At 37.8% G+C, this 23,894-nt stretch overlaps 2 protein-coding genes across 9 annotated transcripts in view; one reads left to right on the top strand and one right to left on the bottom strand.

The window, feature by feature from the left end:
• CEP68 (centrosomal protein 68) overlaps positions 1 to 7,287 on the top strand; it is a 36,689-nt gene extending 29,402 nt beyond the window's left edge. For 3 of the 7 annotated variants that reach the window (XM_082426610.1, XM_082426615.1, XM_082426614.1), the window contains 2 exons: positions 2,677 to 2,849; positions 3,815 to 7,287. In XM_082426610.1, coding sequence (XP_082282736.1) covers positions 2,677 to 2,849; positions 3,815 to 3,838 — 197 coding nt within the window. In that variant the 3' untranslated portion in view covers positions 3,839 to 7,287. The other 4 variants (XR_014253959.1, XM_082426612.1, XM_082426611.1 and 1 more) reach the window with 4 other exon arrangements.
• The window catches only part of RAB1A (RAB1A, member RAS oncogene family), a 36,999-nt gene that overhangs the window by 1,298 nt on the left and 11,807 nt on the right, over positions 1 to 23,894 (bottom strand). The window contains exons 2-6 of one of the 2 annotated variants that reach the window (XM_082426665.1): positions 20,168 to 20,240; positions 15,439 to 15,534; positions 10,670 to 10,765; positions 9,174 to 9,305; positions 7,124 to 8,922 (exon numbers count right to left, since the gene is read on the bottom strand). In XM_082426665.1, coding sequence (XP_082282791.1) covers positions 8,725 to 8,922; positions 9,174 to 9,305; positions 10,670 to 10,765; positions 15,439 to 15,534; positions 20,168 to 20,240 — 595 coding nt within the window. In that variant the 3' untranslated portion in view covers positions 7,124 to 8,724. Of the gene's footprint in view, positions 1 to 7,123; positions 8,923 to 9,173; positions 9,306 to 10,669; positions 10,766 to 15,438; positions 15,535 to 20,167; positions 20,241 to 23,894 lie in introns of those variants that run through there. The other variant, XM_082426666.1, reaches the window with a different exon arrangement.

The following is a 23,894-nucleotide window of genomic DNA, read 5'->3' as shown; positions in this document are numbered from 1 at the left end:
TTTCAGCACGGCATGGCTTATCCAGTGTGAATTATGTGAGCCCTTGGTGATCCTCTGCCTGCGGGGGGCCTTTGTCTTGGCTCTTCTGATGTTCTCTTGCACTAGGGTTTTTAGGGTTTTTTGGTTTTTGTTGGGGCAGAAATCCAGTATGCCAGGCTCCTTTGCCACTTGTAATTACACCAATATTTTCTTGAATACTGTGTGCTGAAGCAGTTGACATACCAGTTTTTTCGTTTCATCACAGCCCTGTGAGATGGATACTATTATTACTCTTATTTCACAGAGCTGTGCATTTGCCTTGGGCCACACAAGGAGTGGCAGCCTGGCTCCAGCCCCTGTGCGCTGACCCCCGGCTCAGGCTCCTGCACCTCTAGACACAGCAGCACAGAAGAGCTCAATACCAGGACACTTCCTGGAGGCCACGTGTAACAGTGGGCTTCTTACAAGCTTCAGGTTCTTGGACCTTCATTTAAAAACTGATTCAATAATACTTCACAGTGCTTAATCTGTAATAACAACCCACTTTGCCCTCCTCTCCAAAGGAGTCTAGAGTTATTTTACTGCCCAAATAAGAGGCTTTAGGGAATTCCCTGGCGGTCCAGTGGTTAAGACTCGGCCCTTTCATTGCTGTGGGCCTGGGTTTGATCCCTGATTGGGGAACTAAGATCCCACAAGCTGTACAGCGCAGCCAAAAAAAAAAAAAGAGGCTTTTGGGTATTCTATGGTTTCAGAGTGACACCCTGCCCCTCCCGACCCTCTGCTTGGAATAATCAGGAACTTGGCTGTTTTGTGAAAATCACAAGTTTCCCTAGACATTCACAGGGTCTCTCCAGCTAGGTGCACAACTCTTCTTTCCAGAGCATGCTGTCAGAGACAGTGGAGCCTGAGCACGGACACCTCCCGTCCCGTCCCACGCCCCCGCCCCCCTCAAGCTTCTTCAGAGCCTGCTTTCTTCCTCAGCCACAAGTATAACTTTAGGGACACGAGGTCAAATTAATTCCTTCAAAACGTGCCCACCTCGGCCTCCAGCCAAAGGCCTCCCCAATGGCTCTCTGGCAGGTTTTCACAACATTTTGACCCGGTTACTTTGGTGCATGAGTTGACGGTCCTGTCTCACACCCTAATTTCTCATTATACTGGATCAAATAACTAGAACCCATTGGCATCAAGCTGAACCAGGCCCCTGTATGCATGTATTCAATTAAAACATCAAAGTCTCAACTGAGAAAGATAATTTCATCACTGTTCCCAGCTTTCCTTTTTTTAAAATATTTATTTATTTATTTATTTTTGGCTGTGTTGGGTCTTCGTTTCTGTGCGAGGGCTTTCTCTAGTTGCGGCAAGTGGGGGCCACCCTTCATCGCGGTACGCGGGCCTCTCACTATTGCGGCCTCTCTTGTTGCGGAGCACAGGCTCCAGACACGCAGGCTCAGCAGTTGTGGCTCACAGGCCTAGTTGCTCCGCGGCATGTGGGATCTTCCCAGACCAGGGCTCGAACCCGTGTCCCCTGCATTGGCAGGCGGATTCTCAACCACTGCCCCACCAGGGAAGCCCCAGCTTTCCTTTTATTTGGAGCCAACCAACATTCTAAAATAAAAGTTCAAAAAATAAAGGTCCCCTGAATTCCACTGACCACTCACAGGAGGACCGGGCAAAGGTCTGGTGAATGTGTGAGAGGAGAACCCAGCCCATTCACCATTCCAGGTGAGCTCTGCCGCGTGCCCTGGCTGCATTCCTCGGCCTGCCTTGCTGGCTCTCATAAAAGTTGTCAGGTCGGCACTTTGCCCCGGCGATGCTGCACTGACGTGGCTTCCCTAGGGGCTGATCTCAACACAGCCAGTCTCTGTTCTTCTTCCACCCATCCGTCAGTATCCTCTGCAGATATGCAGCTTCCCCTTTCCCTTCCTCTGTTAGCACATGTTGCAGCTGTGGCAGGAAATCAGGGAGCGTGTGAACACAGCTGATAAAGGCGCAGGAAGCAAAAGCAGCCTTTGTGTTTAACAAAGGAAGTAAAGTTTTTAAGAGAAAAAAACAAGCCTGCTGTGGGTGATGCACTGTGAACCTAGCCCATCCCTTCCTCAAATGAACACTTGACCTGTAGGGGATGGAATCTTGGCCTCACTAACCATCTTGTCTTAGCCTGCTTTCAGGTAATTTCCTTTTGAAGTCTGTTAATTTAGGACCCACAAAAAAGGGTTCACAAGCATTCCCATATTACATTACCAGATCACCCATATACGTGCTAAATGACAGTCCCACAGCCAACAAGCTTATAGGACCTGGTAGCAGGACCCAGAGTCCTAATCTTGGCATGTTGTTTTGTTTCATTTCAGACTTCTGCCCCACAGGATCTGGGTGTGTGCCCTGGGTCTTATCTCCAAAAGTCAGATAATTCCAGTCACCAGACACCTATGTCTCTGTGCCTTTTTGTGGATTACGTAACTCCAAAGTGGAGCCAGTGAAATAATTCTCTCAGCTTTAATCAGAAGTTAACAGCATAGATCCTCCAGTGCAGTACAGTCCCTGGAGAGTCACTGTCAAAAAAAAAAAAAAGTGGACATTGTGAAACTATTGCCGTGTTCCTGTCTTGTATAAAGTGCTACACCCTTATATTTTCTTTTGAAAATAGACTTGCATTGTCTCTTTGGCCTGACTGCTTTAAACCTCATTTGTTAGTGTTAAAGGACATCCTCGGGAGGATCTCCAGGCAGCCCAGCGAGCTGGAGAGCCATGCGGATCACCTGTATGACACTATCTTAGCCTCTCTGGACACACTGGCTGGCTGCACCCTCATCCCCGACAACACACCAATGGCACACAGGAGCGCCAGTGTGAAGGGGATTAGCCTGGTAAGTAGAGCAGCCCAAGAGAAGAACATCTGTCCTTGGACCCCATGCCCAATTAGGGTACAGAGCTCCTGCTCTAACAGTTGGCTGTTTCTTAGACACTTGTGGAGCTAAGAGCTGGTGAAACAAATAAGAGGCTGGGAGAAGCCCCTGAAACTGAAAAAGGGAGATGCTGCCATTGCCAGGAAGGGGGGGGGTGTCTTCCAGTTATGATGAAAGCTCACTGTGGTGCTTCCCATTACTCAGTTTCAGCCCTGCACCTGCTGAGGACTAGGGCGCTCTAGCTTCCATTGTCTATGGGAGACCCGACACTACCCCCACCCGCCACGAGAACAACTGCAAACTTTACCTGTACCTACTTTTTTATGTCTGCACATGTACACTTCTCCAGTACAAGCTGCCTCTGTTCTGCAGACTCTTCTCACCTAACTCACTTGGTGCCCCATCTCTAAGCAGCTCTTAACAGCACCAAGTACCCATGGGGATCCAGAATTGCTGACCAGTCTCCATAACTCCTTTTCCTGAAAAGGCTCCCTTCCAGAAAAGGCTAGGGGGATAAGATGGGAGTTCCATGCCTTGGAGACTTAACAGTACAACTTTTTATCTCTGGAAAAGTCAAGCAGGAGTCATAGGGAAGGGAGGCCAAGAGAACAGAGGGATCGCTGCTGGCTGTGGGGTTGCCACTGCCCAACATGATGATTCCACAACTGGAGCATACTTTCTCTGAGACTTCCTCTCCTACAGCCAAAGTCTGGCGTTTAGCTCAAGAGATTTTCTGGGTGAGAATTCACTGATAAAGAAGGCAAAAGATAAATCCAGGTATATCAAGAGCAGGGGAGTCCCTTTGTTTGCCTCAAATAAATCTGAGCGGTAGTCATTTTAATTCTAAAATGAATGCAGGTGACTGCCGTGTCATTTCTTCCTCTGCAGCATTCTGCCTGTAACAGATGCTTCTCTTTCTCTTTCAGGCATCTTCTCAGGAAGAGATGTAATCTGTTAGCCAAAATCTGGCTATTGGGAAACTTTCAGAACTCCTTGTAAGAGCCATTCAATACTGAAATCAAGGGGGAAACTTTCATGTACTAGCTTTAAAATGCCTTTCTCTTCGCTTAAGTAAGGGCTGTTGAGTTACTATTTTTATTTAAAATGAATCCTTCCAAATTAAGGTTTTCCTTTGGTGCTTCTCTACAAAGAGCATGTAGCTTTGCAGTTGTTGATAAAATAATGCAAATAAGGCTTACAGGTCTTTCCTCTCCTCTGTCCAGTTAAAAAGAGGAGAGAGCGTTCCTAACTAGTCCACCTGCTGAGATCATTTAAAGAAGGTATGAGGAAGCAGGTACCCAATACTTGGTATTCTCAGGCATACAAGAGGATCCAAGAGACTGGTGGGCCAGGAACTTGGGTCTTTTCATAAAATGAAGCATAGGCTTATAAATCCCTCTTTGAAGATTGTAGAAGAGACTTTTAACTCTCCCAATTAATAGAAGGTTCTGAACAAATAGAACCTCTGTCAATTATTTTGGGCTGTTAGGATATCTTTTATCATCCTAAGTGCTCAGGGCTCCATCTGCCTGCCTAACATCTTGAAGGAGAATGTGTTAGGGACTTGGGGAACTGCCATTGAGCTTCAGCCGGACTATGGACTAATTATCCACTTTAAGGAGGTGCCTTCCTCCATTCCTGCTCTCCCTTGGAAGAGTAGTCCAAGGTCAGAGAAGGGCATGGATAGGTCACACAGCCTGGTTAACTACAGAAGCCAAGGCTGTCGAAAGTGAGGGGAAAAAGGTAATTCTTCGTTGCTTTGGGAGTTGACATGTAAGTATCTTGTAGAGAAAAAAAAAAAAATCTATGGATCAACCACTTAAAGCCAATTCTATGGCTTTTTAAAGCAAAATGATCAGCTATTGCTGGTAACCACAGATTCTGCAAAAATAAAAAAGCACTTAAAAAAAATTTTATTGGGCTGTGAATGAACATGGAAGGAGGAAAGCACTTTCCCCGTTTACTTTTAGTATTACCGTGGGCTAAGACTTGAGGAAAGGTTCTTCACACTTAAAGATCTTTTTTTCAAACTCCAGATTCTCATTTGAGGAGGGTGCTTAAGAAAGGAAGATCTTTTAAGTTTATAAAGAAATGAACAAGTCACCTGAACCCAGAGAAGGTAACATTAGAAGTTATTCTCATAAAGCAGACCTCTGATAGCCCCTCAGAATAAAACATTTAATACAAAATTAGCCTCTTTAAGAGAAGTTGTGGACTTTAGTTTTGGGGGCTGAGCCACATAATCTTAACAACATCTCGTCCACCTCGGTGTAAACTAAAATCCTATGAACCTGACTTTTCTGCTTCAAAATTTCTCAGACTTCATGCTGGAAAATGAGCTGTAAGTTCTAATATTTAAAGATTAACTATGAAGTAAAACTATATATAATTCAACAGTAGCTATATAAAATGCAGTGTTTCAAGTGCCTCTGTTACGCTGGTATGATTTATCATAATGCTTAAGGGCATGATCAGAACTAAACTGTATTATGATGCTGCCATCTCTATTTTAATCTTGGTTCCACACATAGTGAGATTTAAAAAGACAGAACACCTTCCTAGCAGATCATTAATATATGTAAAATATTCTTAAAAGCCTAGAATTGGTTAAAAAGGCCTATATAATGGCCTCTGTTCTTAAATTGATATATTTCACCTTCTCTCTGTGGTTATAAATTGGTACATGCCTTTCCAATGAGTGTGTTACAGGATAGCCCTTGGGAGTTAAACCCATTTATTTACTAACATTTGATCGGCATGAAAGTAAGTCTTACTAGTCAGCAAAAAAATTGAAGATGACAACCCTATAGAAACTAACTGGCTGATGGTATTTTATAGCAGTTGAATGCTGAACATGCCATTCTACCATTCAACCTAATAATTATAATCAGCTTCAGCTGACAGGAATTTTCACAGACTATTTTATTTCGGAGTACCCTGTTTCCCAACAAAGTACTGCTTTTATCTAGAGATGATCTAAGATACTTTTGTTCACCTCCTTTGAAATAAGGTGTGACTGAAGGGTGCCTACTCTAGACCTAGTTGTGAATGCCACTGAAGAGTATCAACACAACTGGTAATGATGTCTTCGGCAGTGCTGTAAGAAGTTTAAGACCCCCCTTACAACTCAAGCTGAAATTGTTTCTGACTAGGAAGATGCTGCCAGCAGCATTCCGTGAGCAAATACGGCCAGGTTAGATTCAAGTGGCCTGGCTGGCCAGTGCACTGTGGTACATATTAGCTTAATGACAGCAGTGGCTTACAGTGACATATCATGTAGTTCCAAAATCCCAAGTTTACCTGTATTATAATTTCCTAGTAGTCCCCTTAAATTAGTAGAACTTAAGTCCACAGGAAAGTGGCAGTACTAGGAGCTGGATTGGCAGTTTCAAAACCTGGGTTCTTGTTGAAGCTCCATGGCTAAGCTCATCTGCAAATAGGAGACAGTGTCAATACAGGGCTGTTTTGAAGCTTAAATGGAAACATAAAGAAGGGCCGATGTAAAATATGCTGCAGTGGCGACATACATGCCAAAGGAAATTTTGGTCCAAGGTCAAAGAACAGGAAGTTACTGCTTATACCAGAATGGCTATCATCATTCTGTAAGGATTCCCAGAGACTGTGACTGCTTAGGTTTAGAACACTCTTCACTTCTGTAAGCTAATTCATGGCAGCCACTTATATTTAAAATATGGCAAGCAATAATTCCCTTTACTGAGTTGAATGGATTATTAAAAGCCCATAATAGCCTGAAATATTTGTACTTGAAAATGGGGGTAGGAATGGGAATTTCCACCCCCCCCCCGAAACTGCATTTATTGGCAAATTCAAAATAGCAAGTAGTGAAGCATGCTGAAACATCTTGCAGTAAGCCCCAGTCTGGACTGCCATGGGGGAAAAAGAACACTAGAATTTTCCAAACTAAATAAGTATGTAAATGTGCTTACATCTCAAATTCATGTAATGCTTTTTGCTAACTCACCAAGAATAAGCTGACACTTTGAACAACTTGCTGTATAAAACTGAACTTGCTGTATAAAACATCACTTCTAACATTTGTATCATCTACTTTAAAACACAGTTTCTGAATTCTTTCCCCCCGTATCCTGTATTGATAAGGCAAAAAAACAAACCTTCTGAAGCATTAAAAAAAAATCTTCACCCAAATACTACTGGTAACTTGAGGAATTTTTCAGTTGCCTTATGTGAGGATGAATAGATCCAACAAGCACATCTATAATACAAAGTAAACTGTGATTTTATTGTGAAATTCTCATAGATGGAAAATTAAATTGAATATTTATTCTGTCCATTTCATTTTACAATAATCTTACCGCTTATTTTTGTACCGTGTATTTCAATTGCCTGTTTAGTGAAAATAAAGAAACCTATAATTTTTGGCTTGTTTTAGCTTAAATTTTACCATTGAATTAAAGATCCCACCATGAAATGCGTTGCCAACAGCCACATCCCAAGCCCCTAAGTAAAGAATGTTTTGGCTGCTAGTTCAACCCCAAGGAAACAATCTTTCTTTGACTTCTATCACCTTAAAATGCCAGTGTTATTAGCAAAAGATTTTTGTTCCCCACAATAAAAACCAACCCTAGGATCTTTAAGGTCCTAGTTAACAAAATTTTCACGTGTGCAAAATTCGACTGAAATAAATATATTTCTCTCATTTATCATTCCCACCCAGCATTCCTGTTTTCAGCTAATTTTAAGGGATATAATTTCTAAAATTCGGGCAAAGAGTAAATTTCCTGCTTTCTACTTCAATGCTTTAACTCTCCTCCAACCTACACAGTTGTGGAGGATAAAAGAGCTGACATGTGACTCCAAGCATGGAAGAAACAATATTAGCACACGTTAGTCTAATCATCTGCCAAAAGGAAAGGTGTGCTGCTTTCCACCTCTACCACAGAATTAAAATGTTGATCAATGAAGCCATTTCAAATGGTTTTAGAGAAGGATCAGAGATAACAGGCTAGATAGCATACATCTCCCTGAACCACTAAGCTTGGTTAAATCCCTATGCAGCACGGAAGCCTCCCTACGTCATTTATTAGTTATATTATCTGGAAAGCATATTGGATGCTGCTCTAAGATAGGTCTACAATGCCCTGGTTGCACACACAAATGGCTGTTTTGAGTATAATGCAAGGCTCTATTTCCCTTTAGCCATAAGAATTAAAACAATACTTATCACCATACATTTTGATATTACTTCCAATAAGTACAATATTTATTAAACATATCTTCAGTTGTTTTGTTACATAGTGTGCAACAAATTACAATATTCTGCAGCCACAAATTATATGCAGAGTATGAAGAAACTATTAATCAGATAGTGTAATCTTTCCATTTATAACTCTACGAGGAAGAACTAGCAAATCAGATCTTACATATAACATCTCACTAAACTTTATGCATGGAAAGTGACAGACACTGGTTGTGCTGTTTGATACAAAATGGCTGAACTTCATCTTCAGAAGACTAAACCTGACATCTAAACATGCCAATATAAACATCAAAACAAAATATATTCTAACCAACCACGGGAAACAGTCTGGTATCAGGAAAGCAACAAGGATTACACACATTATTTTATAAACCAGCACACAAAGGTTTAAAATAGTTCTGAAAATGAAGTTAGCTGTCTTGAGTCAAGGGAATAAAAAAAAAGTCAGTATTGACCATTTACAATCTCTGACCTTTGTGGAGACGGTAAGAATCTGTTGTAGTGCAGCTACATACAGTACAATTCAGGCAATTTTGTTTTTTTCACTTGGGTTCAGATTGCAAATTCATTGCTGTGAGAAAAGGACGGAGGCAAATTTTAGCAGCAACCTCCACCTGACTGCTTGACCGGAGTGCTCTGAATTTTAACATTGGACTTCTCTGCACCACCAGCTGTTGCTCCAGGACCCATTCGCTTTTTAATCTCAGCTGCCATTGTCATGAAAGACTGTTCTACATTTGTTGCATTCTTAGCACTGGTTTCCAAAAATGGAATTCCGAGGGAATCAGCAAATTCCTAAGAGAATATATAAGGCACAATTAATTGAAAAATCTTTTTCACTTAGTGCATTTCATCATCTGAAAGGAGTGATGAAGGACTAAGTTTACTGAATCCAAGTAGACACTGCACAAATTATTACTGTCAAAGTATTCTGGCGCATGTATTTAAAAGCTAAGGTGGTTGCGGCCATTGTGTGACTGCATACCCATATATAATTCAAATTCAGCACCTTACAATTCAATTTGAAAATCAAACTTTAAACATACCTTTGCTGTTGTGTAGTCTACTACTTTCTTTGTGGTCAGATCACATTTGTTCCCTACCAACAACTTGTTGACGTTTTCACTGGCATAACGGTCTATTTCCTGCAGCCACTGTTTAACATTATTGAAGGACTCCTAAAAAGGCAGACATTTTAAAGAATGATAATATAGTTCTGGACACAACTGTTCTAATGAAGCAAGTGATAAACAGACGCATCTCTCCTGACCTAAGAAAAGCTAGTGAGACAATCTAGCTACAAAAAAAGAACTCTAATGCTGGGAAAGAAGTGAACTGACATATTAAAATGATGATACACACGTACATGAATAAGAAAACAGAATTTGAAGGCTTGAGGATGAAAATGCCTTATCTGAGAGGGAAATACAGCTCAGCATTAAACTACAGCTCAGGCAAATCCAACTGTTTTGGAGTATGCCATTTATATGCACCACAAAACCTGGTTTTTGAAACGCTGACAAAATTTTGGTTTATAAATAAGCCTACTAAATGTGAACTACTAGAGATGTCAAAAATCATTAAATAAACGGGTCCAAAGTAAAGATGCTTGTTTTCTTTTCCATAGCCATATTTAAGGGAGGAAATTTTCCATTTTTAAATATTACAAGTCATTACTTGAGATTTTTAAAACCAGCAACATTTTTTTCCTCATGTTGCTATCACTCACCCAGTACTCCTAATGGTGCTGAATCTAAAGCCTATAATTCTAGCTATCTTCTAATTAGCTATGATTTCACAGTTGAGGTGAGATTTAACATCTCCTACAAGAATTATATATTCTAATTTTCAAAGTTCATCTTTCATTCTTTTCTTTGACAGACAAAATAAAAGGACCCTGAAATTTTCTAACTTTCTGATCAAAAGAACAATTATGGCCCTCAGACCACATTCTTCACACTATCTCCACATCCCCCTACCTCCTTTCAAGAGCTCTCCTTTAGCTACTCACTCTCCTCTTAAAATCTTCCTCAAAGCTCATCCTATTTCTGAACCACATACTCCACAGGCAGAAGCCTCTAATCTTACTTTTGGCAATTCCGACAGGTCTAATTACCAGGCAAATTCCTGTTAACACTTAGCACCAAAAACACAGTATAAGCCAAACAATCCCAGTTCCCTACACACTCCTGACAAAATGATCAGTTATTTAGTTGATAATAAATATAACTTGGGTCCCTTGAAAGCAAATGGAAAACCAATTACTAAATTTCCTATTTACTAAAGGAAAATATTAGGAAATTTTGGTTGACCCATTCATTAGGTGTTCAAATGATGTAGGGGAGAAAAATAACAATGTACCTGTTCTTAAAAGATACGTTGGTTTAAAACAAACGTTTTTTATGTCATTCACTTCCTTAGGGGTGGACAAAGTTTTCTGCCATATAAATGATACTGATGGCTTATAAGTAAAATAGTCTGATATTTATCAAATAGTAACTTACTACTTTGTCAGTATAACACAATTTTTCCTGGAGCTTACCTGATCTGTCACATCATACACAACTATGATGCCATGGGCTCCTCTGTAATAACTGGAGGTGATTGTTCGAAATCTTTCTTGGCCTGCTGTGTCCCACTATTATAAAACAATCAAGAAATCCAAACAATTCCATTAAAACAGAGTTGGGGAAAAGGAGGGAGGAGGGAGAACAGTTTAGTTTACATAGTTGTGGACTACCAGGATTTGATATAGAAACATTAGCTCTCTGTGCTCACACTACTAAATTGCAGGGTAACTGCCAAATACCCGAAGGTCCAGAAAAGAAGGTAGTGTCTAATTTAGCTTGCAGTAATGCTACCAATACTATAATTATAAGCTCTTTGAGATCAGAAACTGTCATACTTTTCATACTCTCTACAGCCTTTAGCATTGTGCCAGGCTAGTATGAATGCAAAGACAGGCTGACTTGGTGTTAGGAAAGCTACTGGTCTACTAACATCCCTGTAACACAGTACAACTCTCACACATAAGACAAAATTATTTGCTAGCACAATTTATCATCATGGAAAGCACTGAAAGGACCTAATTCAGATAACCACCAGTCAAGATAGCACTTTAGCCATCTCAGGAACAATTAATTTTAATCCTAGGGAAAACAATGTAAGGAAGATGATTCCAAATACTTTTATAAAATTCATTTTAAGAGCAATTTACTACACTTCATTTAGGCTCCAACACTGGAAACAAATAACATTGCTACATTAAAGTTCTGGGTTAAAAAAAACTATTAAAAATATCAAGGGACTCCCTGGTGGCACAGTGGTTAAGAATCCACCTGCCAATACAGGGGACACAGATTCGAGTCCTGGTCCGGGAATATCCCACATGCCGCGGAGCAACTAAGCCCGTGCGCCACAACTACTGAGCCTGTGCGCCTAGAGCCCGTGCTCCGCAGTAAGAGAAGCCACTGCACCTCAACGAAGAGCAGCCTCCACTCGCAACTAGAGAGAGCCCATGCACAGCAATGAAGACCCAATGCAGCCAAAAAAAAAAAAAGAAAAATCAAGGAAACAGATTTTTAAAGCCACGATTTTAACCAGGGCAATGAGAATGTTGTTTAAATTGCTCCTAGACAATGTCCTTTTCTTAAAAAAATTGTTTAGAAAAGCTACCTACCCCACTAAAAAATACTGGTAAAAGATAACATCTTGATTGATGGGGAAATAACAGAATGGTTACTTAATGGTTACCATTAAAGAAACAAAAACAAAAAATGGACTTAAAGCCTAAGACAAGCGGAGATTAAGATGCAACAGCCTTTAGTGGGAAGCAATTGTAAAGTTTTGGAATATATCTGTGAACTTGACATTGATCCCCCCTAGTCCTAGATGGCAAAAAAAAAAAAAAAAAAAAAAGAGTTCAGGAGCACTCAGTGAAATCACTTCCTTTTCTAAGACCTAGCCAACACAGAGCTGTTAAAAATAAGCTACAATTTTGGGGAAATTTAAATACAAACTGGGTATTAGATAACATTAAGGCATTAGTGTCAGTTTTGTTAGATGTAATAATGGTGGTTACATAGTAAACTAGAGATGCAGAGTTAGTATTTCTGCAGTAAAGTATCATATCTATAATTTAACATACTGAGGGGGGAGGGTGGGGAGAAGTAATAATGAAGCAAATAATGTAGTTAAGTTAACAACTGTTAATTTAAAACAAACAAAAGCCACCATAGCTTCATTACCTTTTTCGTCCAAAGTACTAGCCTATGAGAGTCAGGAGACTATCTAGATCTACTGTTATCAGTGAGGAGCCTCAAGTCTTTCAGGATATCCTTGGAGAAGCATGACCTCTGGAGCCAAGCCAACGTGACTTCAAAACATCATCTTTAGCTTCCCAGTTATTTAACTCTAGGAAGAGTCACCTAACAGTTTCTTCGTCTATAAATCCCAGATACAGCTCACTTTATAGAATTGCTAAGTTTGAACTAATGCTTGTAAAATGCCTAGCACAACGCCTGATTATAGATGCTGCTCAATAAAATGTTAGTTCCCTTCTCTGCCCACCAACCCCTTTCACAAAGATAGCACAACAGGAAGAAAATGTTTCTGAATAAACGTTAACAAAGAATTGTAGCTGACTAAGCAATGGCACCCAAAGAGCAACATTTCTGATGTCTCCTTGCAACTCTGAAAACTCTGCTGACTCTATATCCTAACAGTACCTTCCTCTGTAACTGATCACTCTTTATGTACATAATCCTCATTACCCCTCATAATCACAGGGTAACTGATTTTCCCGTGTTTGTCTCTCCCACTGAAATGGGATCTCCTCCTATGGGGCTGTGTTTCATTCGTCCCTGCAACCTTGAATCTATCTGAATGTCTGTGTAATGTATGCATTTCCATAAAGCTTAGAAAATGAATAAACCATCACAGAAAGAGGCCTTTCATGGTACGGGACTAGACTCTGTACATGCCCCGCACTGCTGAATGTTTTGTAATCACCAACTCTGATAAAGACCCAAATGGCACACTTGAACAGGAAAAGCAGAAAAGATAATTAAAATATAGATAAACCCAATCATTTTGAAAGACCCAGAAAACTTGGAAGGGTAATTCAAGCCAGGCAAGATGAAATGTAACAGGGTTAAAAGTAAAAGCCTGCATTTAGATTTTTAATGCCCTAGTCACAAAATATAAGACTTAAAAACAAACAAAAAAAAACAACCAAAAACTTTAAGATCCAAACTAGTAGGTAAAATGGTTATTGAGATGGCAAATGTAAATGCAGGTTTTCTTTTTATGTCCTTGAATGGGCCAATGATGAGAAAATGGCATGAGTCCCTGAAGTGTAAGAGAAAAAAAAGAAATTCAGAGTCCAAATCAGTAGAGAATTTACCCCATGTAGCCACACTGGCTGGATTATATCTTTGTATTTGATTTTAGGAATCATATTTTAATAAACGGCACATATAAAATGTGAGAGTAACCGAAACCCAAATTGTAAAAGGTTCTGAAAACATGCTTCCAGATAAGAATGACGGACTTCAGAGGTAGAAGGTGTGGTAAAATCAATCTAAATGGCAGGCTGCCAATAGAAAAGAAATTAATCTCTATCAGGCAGCTGCAAAAGGCAGAGTAGTAAGAGACAGAAGTTAAAGGAAACTGGCTTTGGCTCAAAATAAAGAATTAATAACTAAGAGGTTATTTATAAATGGAACTAGCTGCTTTGAAAAATGGTGAGCTTCTCAGAAATGTTCAAAAAAAGGCACCAGATAGGGAAAGGAAATTCCTACTGAAGATGAAAGAAGACTGAGTGAGTGACCTATAAGATCCTTCCAGCCAGAGGAAGTAGCAATATATAAATGTTTCACAAAAATATACCCAAATGTTATGAAGACCAATGATCACACATAACACAATCATTTCACATCAGTAGTTACAGGCTTGGGTGCTTCTTTCTGAAATATTCTTTATGGTACCAAGTTGGCACTCTACATATAACGGGAAAAATCAAAATGGAAGATACTCTGTTCATTGGTTCAAAGTATTTCAAGGTATCTCTGATAACTACATCCTTGCAAGTCCTAATTTGGGATATCAAGGGTGTTCACTTGTATCAAAATCCACAATTCTTTTGTAATGTACCTTTCTTTTCCTTATCAGAGTCACATAAGAGAACAAATAAAAAAATAATAACCTATCAAATATCCACTTGTCTGGGTGTGTGTCGCATCATCAGTAACAATTGTATATTGCCTAAAAGTTTACAAAGGGCTTTCACATACATTATCATACACACATACACAGAGCTATAGATTTGGTTCTCACAACTACCTTATTAGTTAGTAAATCAAGCATTATCATACTCATTTTAGAGGTAAGAAACTGAGTCTCAGGAAAAAGACTGAAGTAAGTTAACCCCATGACTCTGTAATAAATAGCAGAATGAAGACAACAAATCCAAGTTTTCTGACTACAAATTCAAAACTCCTTCCAGTTCAGGGTGTTATCAATTCTATATAAAGAACCGTCACTTGTTTTCTATGTTACCTCATACTAACAGCCAACTCTAAAAGATACCCAGAGATTTTTTTTTTTATGACCATAGGTGTGTCCACACTGGTAGCACCCAGACCCATATTAAGTTTCTACTACAACTGCCTACTTCTAATTCAGGGCTGAGGATACAAGGATGGATAAGGGAATGAGGATGGCACAGGGACACAAAATATTGAAAACAGAGAGCTATGGGTCACTTGGTTCTGCTAGTAACTGTAGGCAAGTCACCGAATCTCTTAGCATCCATCTTCTGAGCTGTAAAATATGTAAGAAAAGCTAAGTTCCCTTCCAATAAAATTCTACTTTTCTACAGAGTTGGTACATACTATCTAATAAATACTCTTCAACTAAACCACATATGAAGAACCTCTCCTAGGTTTCTTCTAATGTTCCATAGTATTCAGCACAATAAAAGACATACAAAAATTGCTCAATATACTTCTGCTGTAAGACAAGGTAAACCTCAACTTAGACCCCTTAGACCACACTGATAAAAGCACAAGAAAAAGAACTAGGACCAAGTTTGACTTAAAAACATGTATTTCTCTGCTTTATGAATAGAAAATTCAATGAGGAAGGTAATCTTATATCATTTTTAATCTAAACAATTCTTATTCTACCACTGTCATTAGATGAATGATTCTTAAGATACTTTAATTTTGTTAACATATTAAAAAATAACAAATACACTCTAAATTTACCAAAATAATTTCCACAAAAATTTCTAGTCCAAAAATTACTTACTATTTGAAGTTTGATTGTTTTCCCATCTAACTCTATAGTTCTTATTTTGAAATCCACACCAATTGTGCTGATATAGCTTTCTGTATATGTATCATCCTGAAGGGAAGAAAAGCTAACAATTAAAATGAATGTTCAATAGAGTAAATAAGAAAATATAAAGTTAACTTTTATCTACAAAGCTGATAAACAGTTTATAAGGCGTAACATGCTGAGAACAGCCACTCCATCCTCTCCTGCACTCTGTTCATGTTCTGAAGACAAAGTGCTATTTACCAATGGTTTCTTCTTAAAAGATTTTTTTTTAATAGCTATTCTTTAATTTTTCTAAACATCTCTTGGCAAATTCTTTACATACATATAGAAAAAGGTTTTATATTTTCAATGATTATGAATGATTTTTCTAATTTTCTAATCAGTGGAACTCTTGCTCCTCCCCATCCAACTTATTCACCACAAAGCTATGATCATGTCACTCTCCTGAAAATTTTTTAGAAGTCAATTTTATTTCTTAGTTATGACTTTTTAAACAGATACAATTCACATACATGAAACTCACCCTTTTAAAATGTACAATTCAGTGGTTTTTAGTATATTCAGAAGGTCGTGCAACCATCACCACTATTTAATTCCAAAACATTTTCATCACCCAAAGAACACCCTATACCCAGCAGCAGTCACTCTCCATTTCCTCCTCTCCCCCTAGACGCTGGAAACTACTGATCTACTTCATGTCTCCGTGGATTTGCCTGTGCTGGACATTTCACATGAACGGAATTATATACAATGTGGCCTCTTGTGTTTGGCTTCTTTCACTCAGCATAAACTTTTCAAGGTTCAGCCATGTTACAGCATGGATCATTCCTTTTTATGGCTTCATTACTTTTCATGGCTGAAAAATAGTACCCTGAATGGATATACCACATTTTGTTTATCCATTCATCAGTTCGTGGACATTTGGGTGGTTTCTACATTTTGGTTATTATGAACAATGCTGCTGTGAACATTTGTGTACAAGTTTTTATGTGAACAATGTTTAACTCAAGGTTAAACTTTTAAAATTACACTTTTTTTTTTTAAATTGAAGTATAGCTGATTTACAATGTTGTGTTAATTTCTGCTGTTCAGCAAAGTGATTCAATTATACATATATACAAATTCTTTTTTTATTCTTTTCCATTATGGTTTATCACAGGAAACTGAATATAGTTCCCTGTGCTATACAGTAGGACCTTGTCGTTTTTCCATTCTATATATAATAGTTTGCATTTTCTAACCCCAAACTCCCACTCCATCCCACCCCATCCTCCCCTCCCCTTGGCAACCACTGTCTGTTCTCTATGTCTATGAGTCTGTGTGAACCATGTTTTGAATCATGAATCAAACCAACTATAACAACACACTTCTTGGACAACTAGGGAAATTTATTTTGTTAAGTCAACAAATGTATTTTATAGGAAAATGTCCAGTTCTTAGAAATACATATTTAAGTATATAAGGGGAAAATGACACACTTGGGATCTGCATTTGTGGCACTCCCAACAAAGAGAAGGGGAAAAAGGATTAAATGAAGCCAGTGTGGGGAAGTCTTGATAATGCTGAACCTGATGTGTACATGAGACTGAAACAAAGATCACTAAAGAATAAAATATGATCAGAGAGAGTTCCAAGTGGCTAGAGGTAGCTATGCTGACTTATCCTCCACATATATTCACACTAATGCATACACAGAATCACTGGATAAAAGGATACTCTTGAAGCATTGAATGCAATTTGACAAAATGCTCATCATTAAATTAAAATTTTTTAATTGTCTAATAAGCATCAGGTACTATAGAAAGTGGATAGAGAACAAAATGAATGCAATAAACATTCATTCAGCACTCGAACATGCCACGTACTTTGTTAGAAATACTTATAAATGCTGTTAGAATTCTTATAAACCCCTAAATGACCCTCACTTGCGTGCCTCTGAGCCACTGCACATGCCCTTCCTACTGTCCAAATTCTCAGCATCTCCTTCTCCCCACTCCCAAGCTTTATCCCCCTACTCCCCAGTCCCTGGGTCACATGGCAATTTTTATTCATTTTTCAATTCTGAGCTCAGGCAATACTGACTGTCCAAACATTCCCCAACTATTCAGCCAATAATTAAGAGATTCTTCCCTCTGTGCTCCCAAAGCTTATTATACATTTATCATACCTTTCGCAGCTTGTCTCTACTTCAGGGGTGTGAGAATCAGTATTTTCAAAATGCATCCTAGGTGATTCTACTGTGTAGGTAGTATGAAAACCTATGACTTAGATCAATAGGCATCCTGGAAAGGATTTTCTTTGAAGCACAAATACCTCAGGCTATAGCCATTTTCCTCAAGAGAGGCCAGCTTCTTCCCACCTACCTAGAATTGCTGATTTAATACTAGGAATTATTCTTAATTTTAATTAATTTTAAATATTTGCCAATTTAATAAAAATTAAGTAGTATCTAATTTTAAAGTCCTTTAAATACAAATAAAACTGAACATTTTTTTCATATTTATTGGCAATTTGTATTTCTCCTTTTGTGAACTGCCTGCTCATGTATTTGCTCATATTTCCATCAGGGCAAACATCCTTTTATTATTAATGTGTAAGTGTGCTTTATGTATTGAGAATATCACCCCTTCCTCATATATATTTTTTTCCTAGTACCATTTGTTTTCCAACATTTTTATGTGCTCAGCATTAACTTCAATGCAATCAAATTTAACAATCTTTTCTTTCCTGATTTTTTTCTGCGTTAGAAAATACTTTCACACAAGATTAAAGAGCCACCTAGGTTTTATTCTGGTACTTCCATGGTCTCATTTTTTAACCATTATATATAGTGAAGTTTTATATATATATATGGGATTCATTAATATCACTTATATCATCAGAAAAGTCATATTAAGTATTTGAGATGCTGTCAAGCTTGCAGTGGTGAATTTTAAGTTTTCTAAAATTCTAATTTTCCTTTGAAAAGCTTGAATTTATTATTACAGGCAGCAAATGCTGTTAGATATTTTCCTTGAAGTGATAATGTCTGTTCATCTGATAAAATGTGTACCCAGTACTCAATTCTACATAATTATAGTTTGTTAGTTGTTCTTTCAAGTTAAAAAAAAATGTTCAATGAAAAAAGCAGCTAGTTTAGCTCAAAATGGAAACAACTATACAAGTGCTTTTCTTTCCCTTGAGACAGCCAACATACTCCAGTCTTCAGTAAAACTACTTTATGCAAACTCCTCATTTCTTTACACAGAATATTTAAAAAAGAATACTCGAGGATCACGATTTTTTTAATTAATCATTTTTAGAAGCAACCTAAGTGTCCATCAACAAACTGAATGAATAAAGATGTATACATACACATACATATACATACAATGGAATACTACTCAGGCATAAAAAAGAATAAAATTTTGCCATTTGCAACAACATGGATGGACTTGGAGGGTATTATCGTAACTGAAATAAGTCAAAGACAAATACTGTATGATATCACTTATATGTGGAATCTAAAAAAATAAACTAATGACTATAGCAAAAAAGAAATAGACTCACAGTTTGTTCATAGAGAACAAACTGGTGGTTACCAGTGAGGAGAGGGAAAGAGGGAGGAGCAAGACAGGGGTAGGGGATTTAGAGGTACAACCTACTACATATAAAATAAAAAGCTACAAGGACATACTGTACAACACAGGGAATAGAGCCAATATTTTATAACTATAAATGGAATATAACCTTTAAAAATTGTGAATCACTATGTTGTACACCTGAAACTTACGTAATACTGTACATCAACTATACCTCAATTTTAAAAAGTATGAAAAAACTTAATCATTTTTACTGTTTCATCAAAGACACTCTTAAATGAAAATGGTGTTTTTCCCCGCTGTGAGTGAACAGAGGTAAACACCATGACTATGAGTATAATTTGGGGCTTAGCACTACTTCAACATGGTGCTAATAAGGCACCGGCAGTTTTACCCACCACTGCTTTTGCAACATCAGACCAAAGATCAGTAGAGTGAAAAAAGGCAAATGTCTTTTGCCTTAGTACTAAGTAATTATTTACTTAGTACATACTAATGGTTTAGTGTTATTAGGAAAGTAGTTTTGATCTCATGGACCCCGAGACGGTCCTGATAATCCCCACTGGTCCATACTCTTAAGAACCAATGATCTAGACAGTGAGAAGGAAAACATGCTAAATTTGAAGGCAGTTGATAAGACTATGAGTAAGACTGTAGATTTTATTTATTAGGTTGAAAGTTATTTATCAGTTTGTAAATTTCAGCATATAGAACTCTATGCCATTGTCAAAAAAAGTTTGTACCAGGCCCCGCTTTTTCTTTTTATTCTACTAAAGTTTTACTTGAAGATTTGTTTTCCATCAAGTCACTTTCAACACAGACCTACTATTTTCCCCTTACCTCACTACTTATGTTGGAATGAAACACTGATCTCCAAGAAGAGTATTAGACACTCTGACTTTATAACTACACTTTGCTTGAATTTCTTTGAAGAGCAACAGCATTTCTTCTATTTAAGAGTCTAGATATCACTGGGGATGTACACTTGGAGGCTTTATATATGATATATAAATTCTGGAAGAATTAATATTCTGAATAAAACTGTTTAATCTTTTGTCTACCTAGAAAACATAAACAGCATTAATTTCTTTAAAAGCATTTTGATTTCAACTTACTGCAAACCTAAGAAGGAGGCAAGACTTTCCAACTCCAGAGTCGCCAATCAGAAGTAACTTGAATAAATAATCACTGCAAAGAGAAAAAGAAAATCACATTAATAAAAAGCATACTGTATTGTAAGTTCTACAACAACAAGAATATAGCCAAGAATAACAGCTCACTGAGGAAGACTACAGCTCCTGAAGAGCCCATGAATGGCCTAACAGAAGACCGAACAGCCTAACAGAAGACCAAACTGCAATAAACAGCAGGAGCCCTTTTGATGAATCACTGAACATGACAGAATTATGTAAAAATAAGATAGGCAATGCCACCCATGATCTCTAATATCAGCTGAACTTCCACTTCCAAGCAATGAATGAAAGGAAACATAAGTGATATGCATTCTTGGAGGGCCCAAGACTTATGTTAGAAAAATCCCACTCTTCTGCAGTAATACAGGCAGTTAACTTTTCATTGTTCTTGCCAATGAAACGTATCTCTCCTTCAAATTCCAATCTCAAGTCATTATTTCATAGCAATCCTCCAACGAAGGGCTTTTATGATCCTTCCCTAGCATCCACCTGGAATTCTCCCCCTTTAAAAAAAAATGGATCATTTAACTTCTGAAAGTCTATATTATAAATATCTTAAACTGGAGATGCAGTAAAATCAAAGGCTGTTTGTATAAATGCACAACTTTACCAACATTCTAAGCTTGTATTAAAGCATTCTTCAGAAAACACTGAAAGCTAGGCTATGTTTATGCACCTTTACCGCTGCCAAACCTAACTCAAAAAACCATCCCCAGGCACGGACACATATACACTACCAAATGTAAAACAGATAGCTAGTGGGAAGCAGCCTCATAGCACAGGGAGATCAGCTAGGTGCTTTGTGTCCACCTAGAGGGGTGGGGTAGGGAGGGTGGGAGGGAGATGCAAGAGGGAGGAGATATGGAGATATATGTATATGTATAGCTGATTCACTTTGTTATACAGCAGCAACTAACACACCATTGTAAAGCAATTATACTCCAATAAAGATGTTAAAAAACAAAACAAAACAATACATTCCCAGGGATTCTTTCATGAACCTGAAGACAACAGAGGGTCAGCCCACGGTCTCCAAAGGAATCTCTCATAGATTCTTCCCAGCTCTGACCAGTTCTGTATGTTCTTTTAAAGCAATTTCAAAATGACAAAAAAATCCAGAATTTACAGATTTTTTTTTAGAAGATATACATGATTCTTAATTTTCTTGTGATTTAAGTTTTTAAAAAAATGCTACGTACTTAAAGTGAACCCCAAATATCACTTGCAAATGAAATGTAGATTACAATTATCAGATTTACATGTAAGCAAGATGTTTAGAAGTGATTATCTCTGTGAATATTAATCAACTGTTACCTAGGTTTATACAGTGATTTATGTATTACTTAAAACATAGCTTTCTGGTTTTACCGAGTTACCATAGTACACTTATTGTTCCTAATTATACCTAAAGGAAAGAATTTTTTTAAAAAACCAAAGTGCCATAGTCAGCAGCAAAATAAAGGTCACAGAAGGAAGTAAGCTTTTAAATAAGTCATTAAGAAGAGTTGATTGAAACACAGGATGAACTTAATAACTAACATCCTTTCCAGTTTGAGATCCTAAGGAAAAAAGGGAGTAGTGGGGATAATGATTATAAAAATTTACTCTTAATAAATTATTGATACCTAATACCAAACAACTTTTATTTTAGTCAGTACAGTTGCTGTGCTGACTCGCTTCAGTACTAGTGATAGCTTTCTCTTTAATTAGACCAAATGAATTCTTAAGAATGCTGAACACTGAACATTAGCAATGAATTTACATTTCAGTCAGCAAGAAAAAAATCACACCACCGATACTACTACAATTACTTAGTTTTTAACAAAAATTTTGATACAACAAATGCCCTGAATTTACCAGTTTCCCTCAGGACAGTGCCAAGCATCCAGTAAATACTCAATAAACATCCTCTGAATCAGTGGTACTGGACCCTTTTACAGTAAAAGACAGCACTGGGCCACATATGCTGCCTGTGGTATCATTCATTACCTTAAAGATCAATTTCTCTCTTTCAGAATAACCATAAGGCTGTAAAAAACATGAATGCTTCCTAACTGTGCTACAAGTTACATTATGATTTCAAGGAAATTAGTAGTCAATTTTTTAAAAAATCACTTTTCAATTATCATTCTTTTTAAATTTTACAAACAGCATTATTTTGAAACGTTATTTAATTTATGAGTTCCTGATAATTTACGGCTCAGAGCCATTGTAAATAATATGAAGAGGGCTTCCCTGGTGGCGCAGTGGTTGAGAATCTGCCTGCTAATGCAGAGGGCACGGGTTCGAGCCCTGGTCTGGGAAGATCCCACATGCCGCGGAGCAACTAGGCCTGTGAGCCACAACTACTGAGCCAGCGCGTCTGGAGCCTGTGCTCCGCAACGGGAGAGGTTGCGACAGTGAGAGGCCCGCGCACCGCGATGAAGAGTGGCCCCCGCTTGCCACAACTAGAGAAAGCCCTCGCACAGAAACGAAGACCCAACACAGCCAAAAAAATAAAATAAATAAATAAATAAATAAGTCAGGAGCTCTTTAAAAAAAAATAATATGACGAGCAGAGCACTCTGTCCCAAATGAATCTTGCTAAAGAAGGCTATTTTGTTCTCTCCCAAACCATTAGCTTCACTAACACGGCAAGAGACATGGAGGAGAATGGCAAACAAAATCAACTAACAAACTTCTTGCCTTATTGAGTTCACACACCAGGAGACTGTGATCAACAGCATGTTACCTGCACTGGAACGTTTTAAATTACCTACTCCTATAGTACCTTATTTCTAAAGTATTAATATACAGGATGTAAAATAGAATTCAGATTTGAGATCACTTAAAGACATTTCTGTAACTATAATTTACAAAACAGAACACAGTAAAAATGTTGATAGGAAATATACAAATCTAAAGTTAGAAAGCTCAATATCAGAATTTTGGTACAAAGAGTCAAGAATAATTTAGCAAATAGTAAGATTTTAAATGTATTTTTCTTTTATTCTCAAGAATTTGGATTAAGTTTCAGTCTGCAATGCCATTTTGACTTAAGTGAAAAAATTGAATTATATCAGTTGAGAAATCTTTATAGAAGTACAACTGTAATCACCACTCACCTAAATCAGATAGTTCTAGTAAATCCTATCCACTGTTCCCAATGAGAATTTCCTCAGGTTTTTTTCATGTCTAATTTACTATGACAATGACACTTCATATTTTCTCCCCATAAGTAGTCTGGAGTCTGTTTTTCCCCACTCTTATGTTTAACATACCTATCTGTGTGAAGGTAAACTGACTTATTCATCCAAAATATAACACTGTGCCTTTTACAAAGGACTGTGCTAAGAGATCAGAGAACATGTTAATTTTGCGTTTTTAATCAGGTCTCTTTCATTGTGAGAAACACCTAAAGAATATCTATAGCCATCCTTGAGTAACATTTTGGGCAAAATGCTAGAGAAAAAAATGTACAGGGACATGGCATGTTAAAAGGACAAACACCAACCTCAATGGCCAAGGCAACAATTTGAGCCACAAAGTAAACAATCATGTACTGGATTATAACCCAAAGAATAAAATAAATATCCATGAGTCCATAAGTGTATAAATCATTAATTAAATAAATAGGAGAGGAGAGACAACACTTCCTTACACGAGGATT

The sequence above is a fragment of the Balaenoptera physalus genome (assembly GCF_965194825.1).
Source record: "Balaenoptera physalus genome assembly, chromosome: 15".
NCBI lineage: Eukaryota > Metazoa > Chordata > Mammalia > Artiodactyla > Balaenopteridae > Balaenoptera > Balaenoptera physalus.
This window is presented reverse-complemented; position numbering and strand designations above follow the sequence as displayed.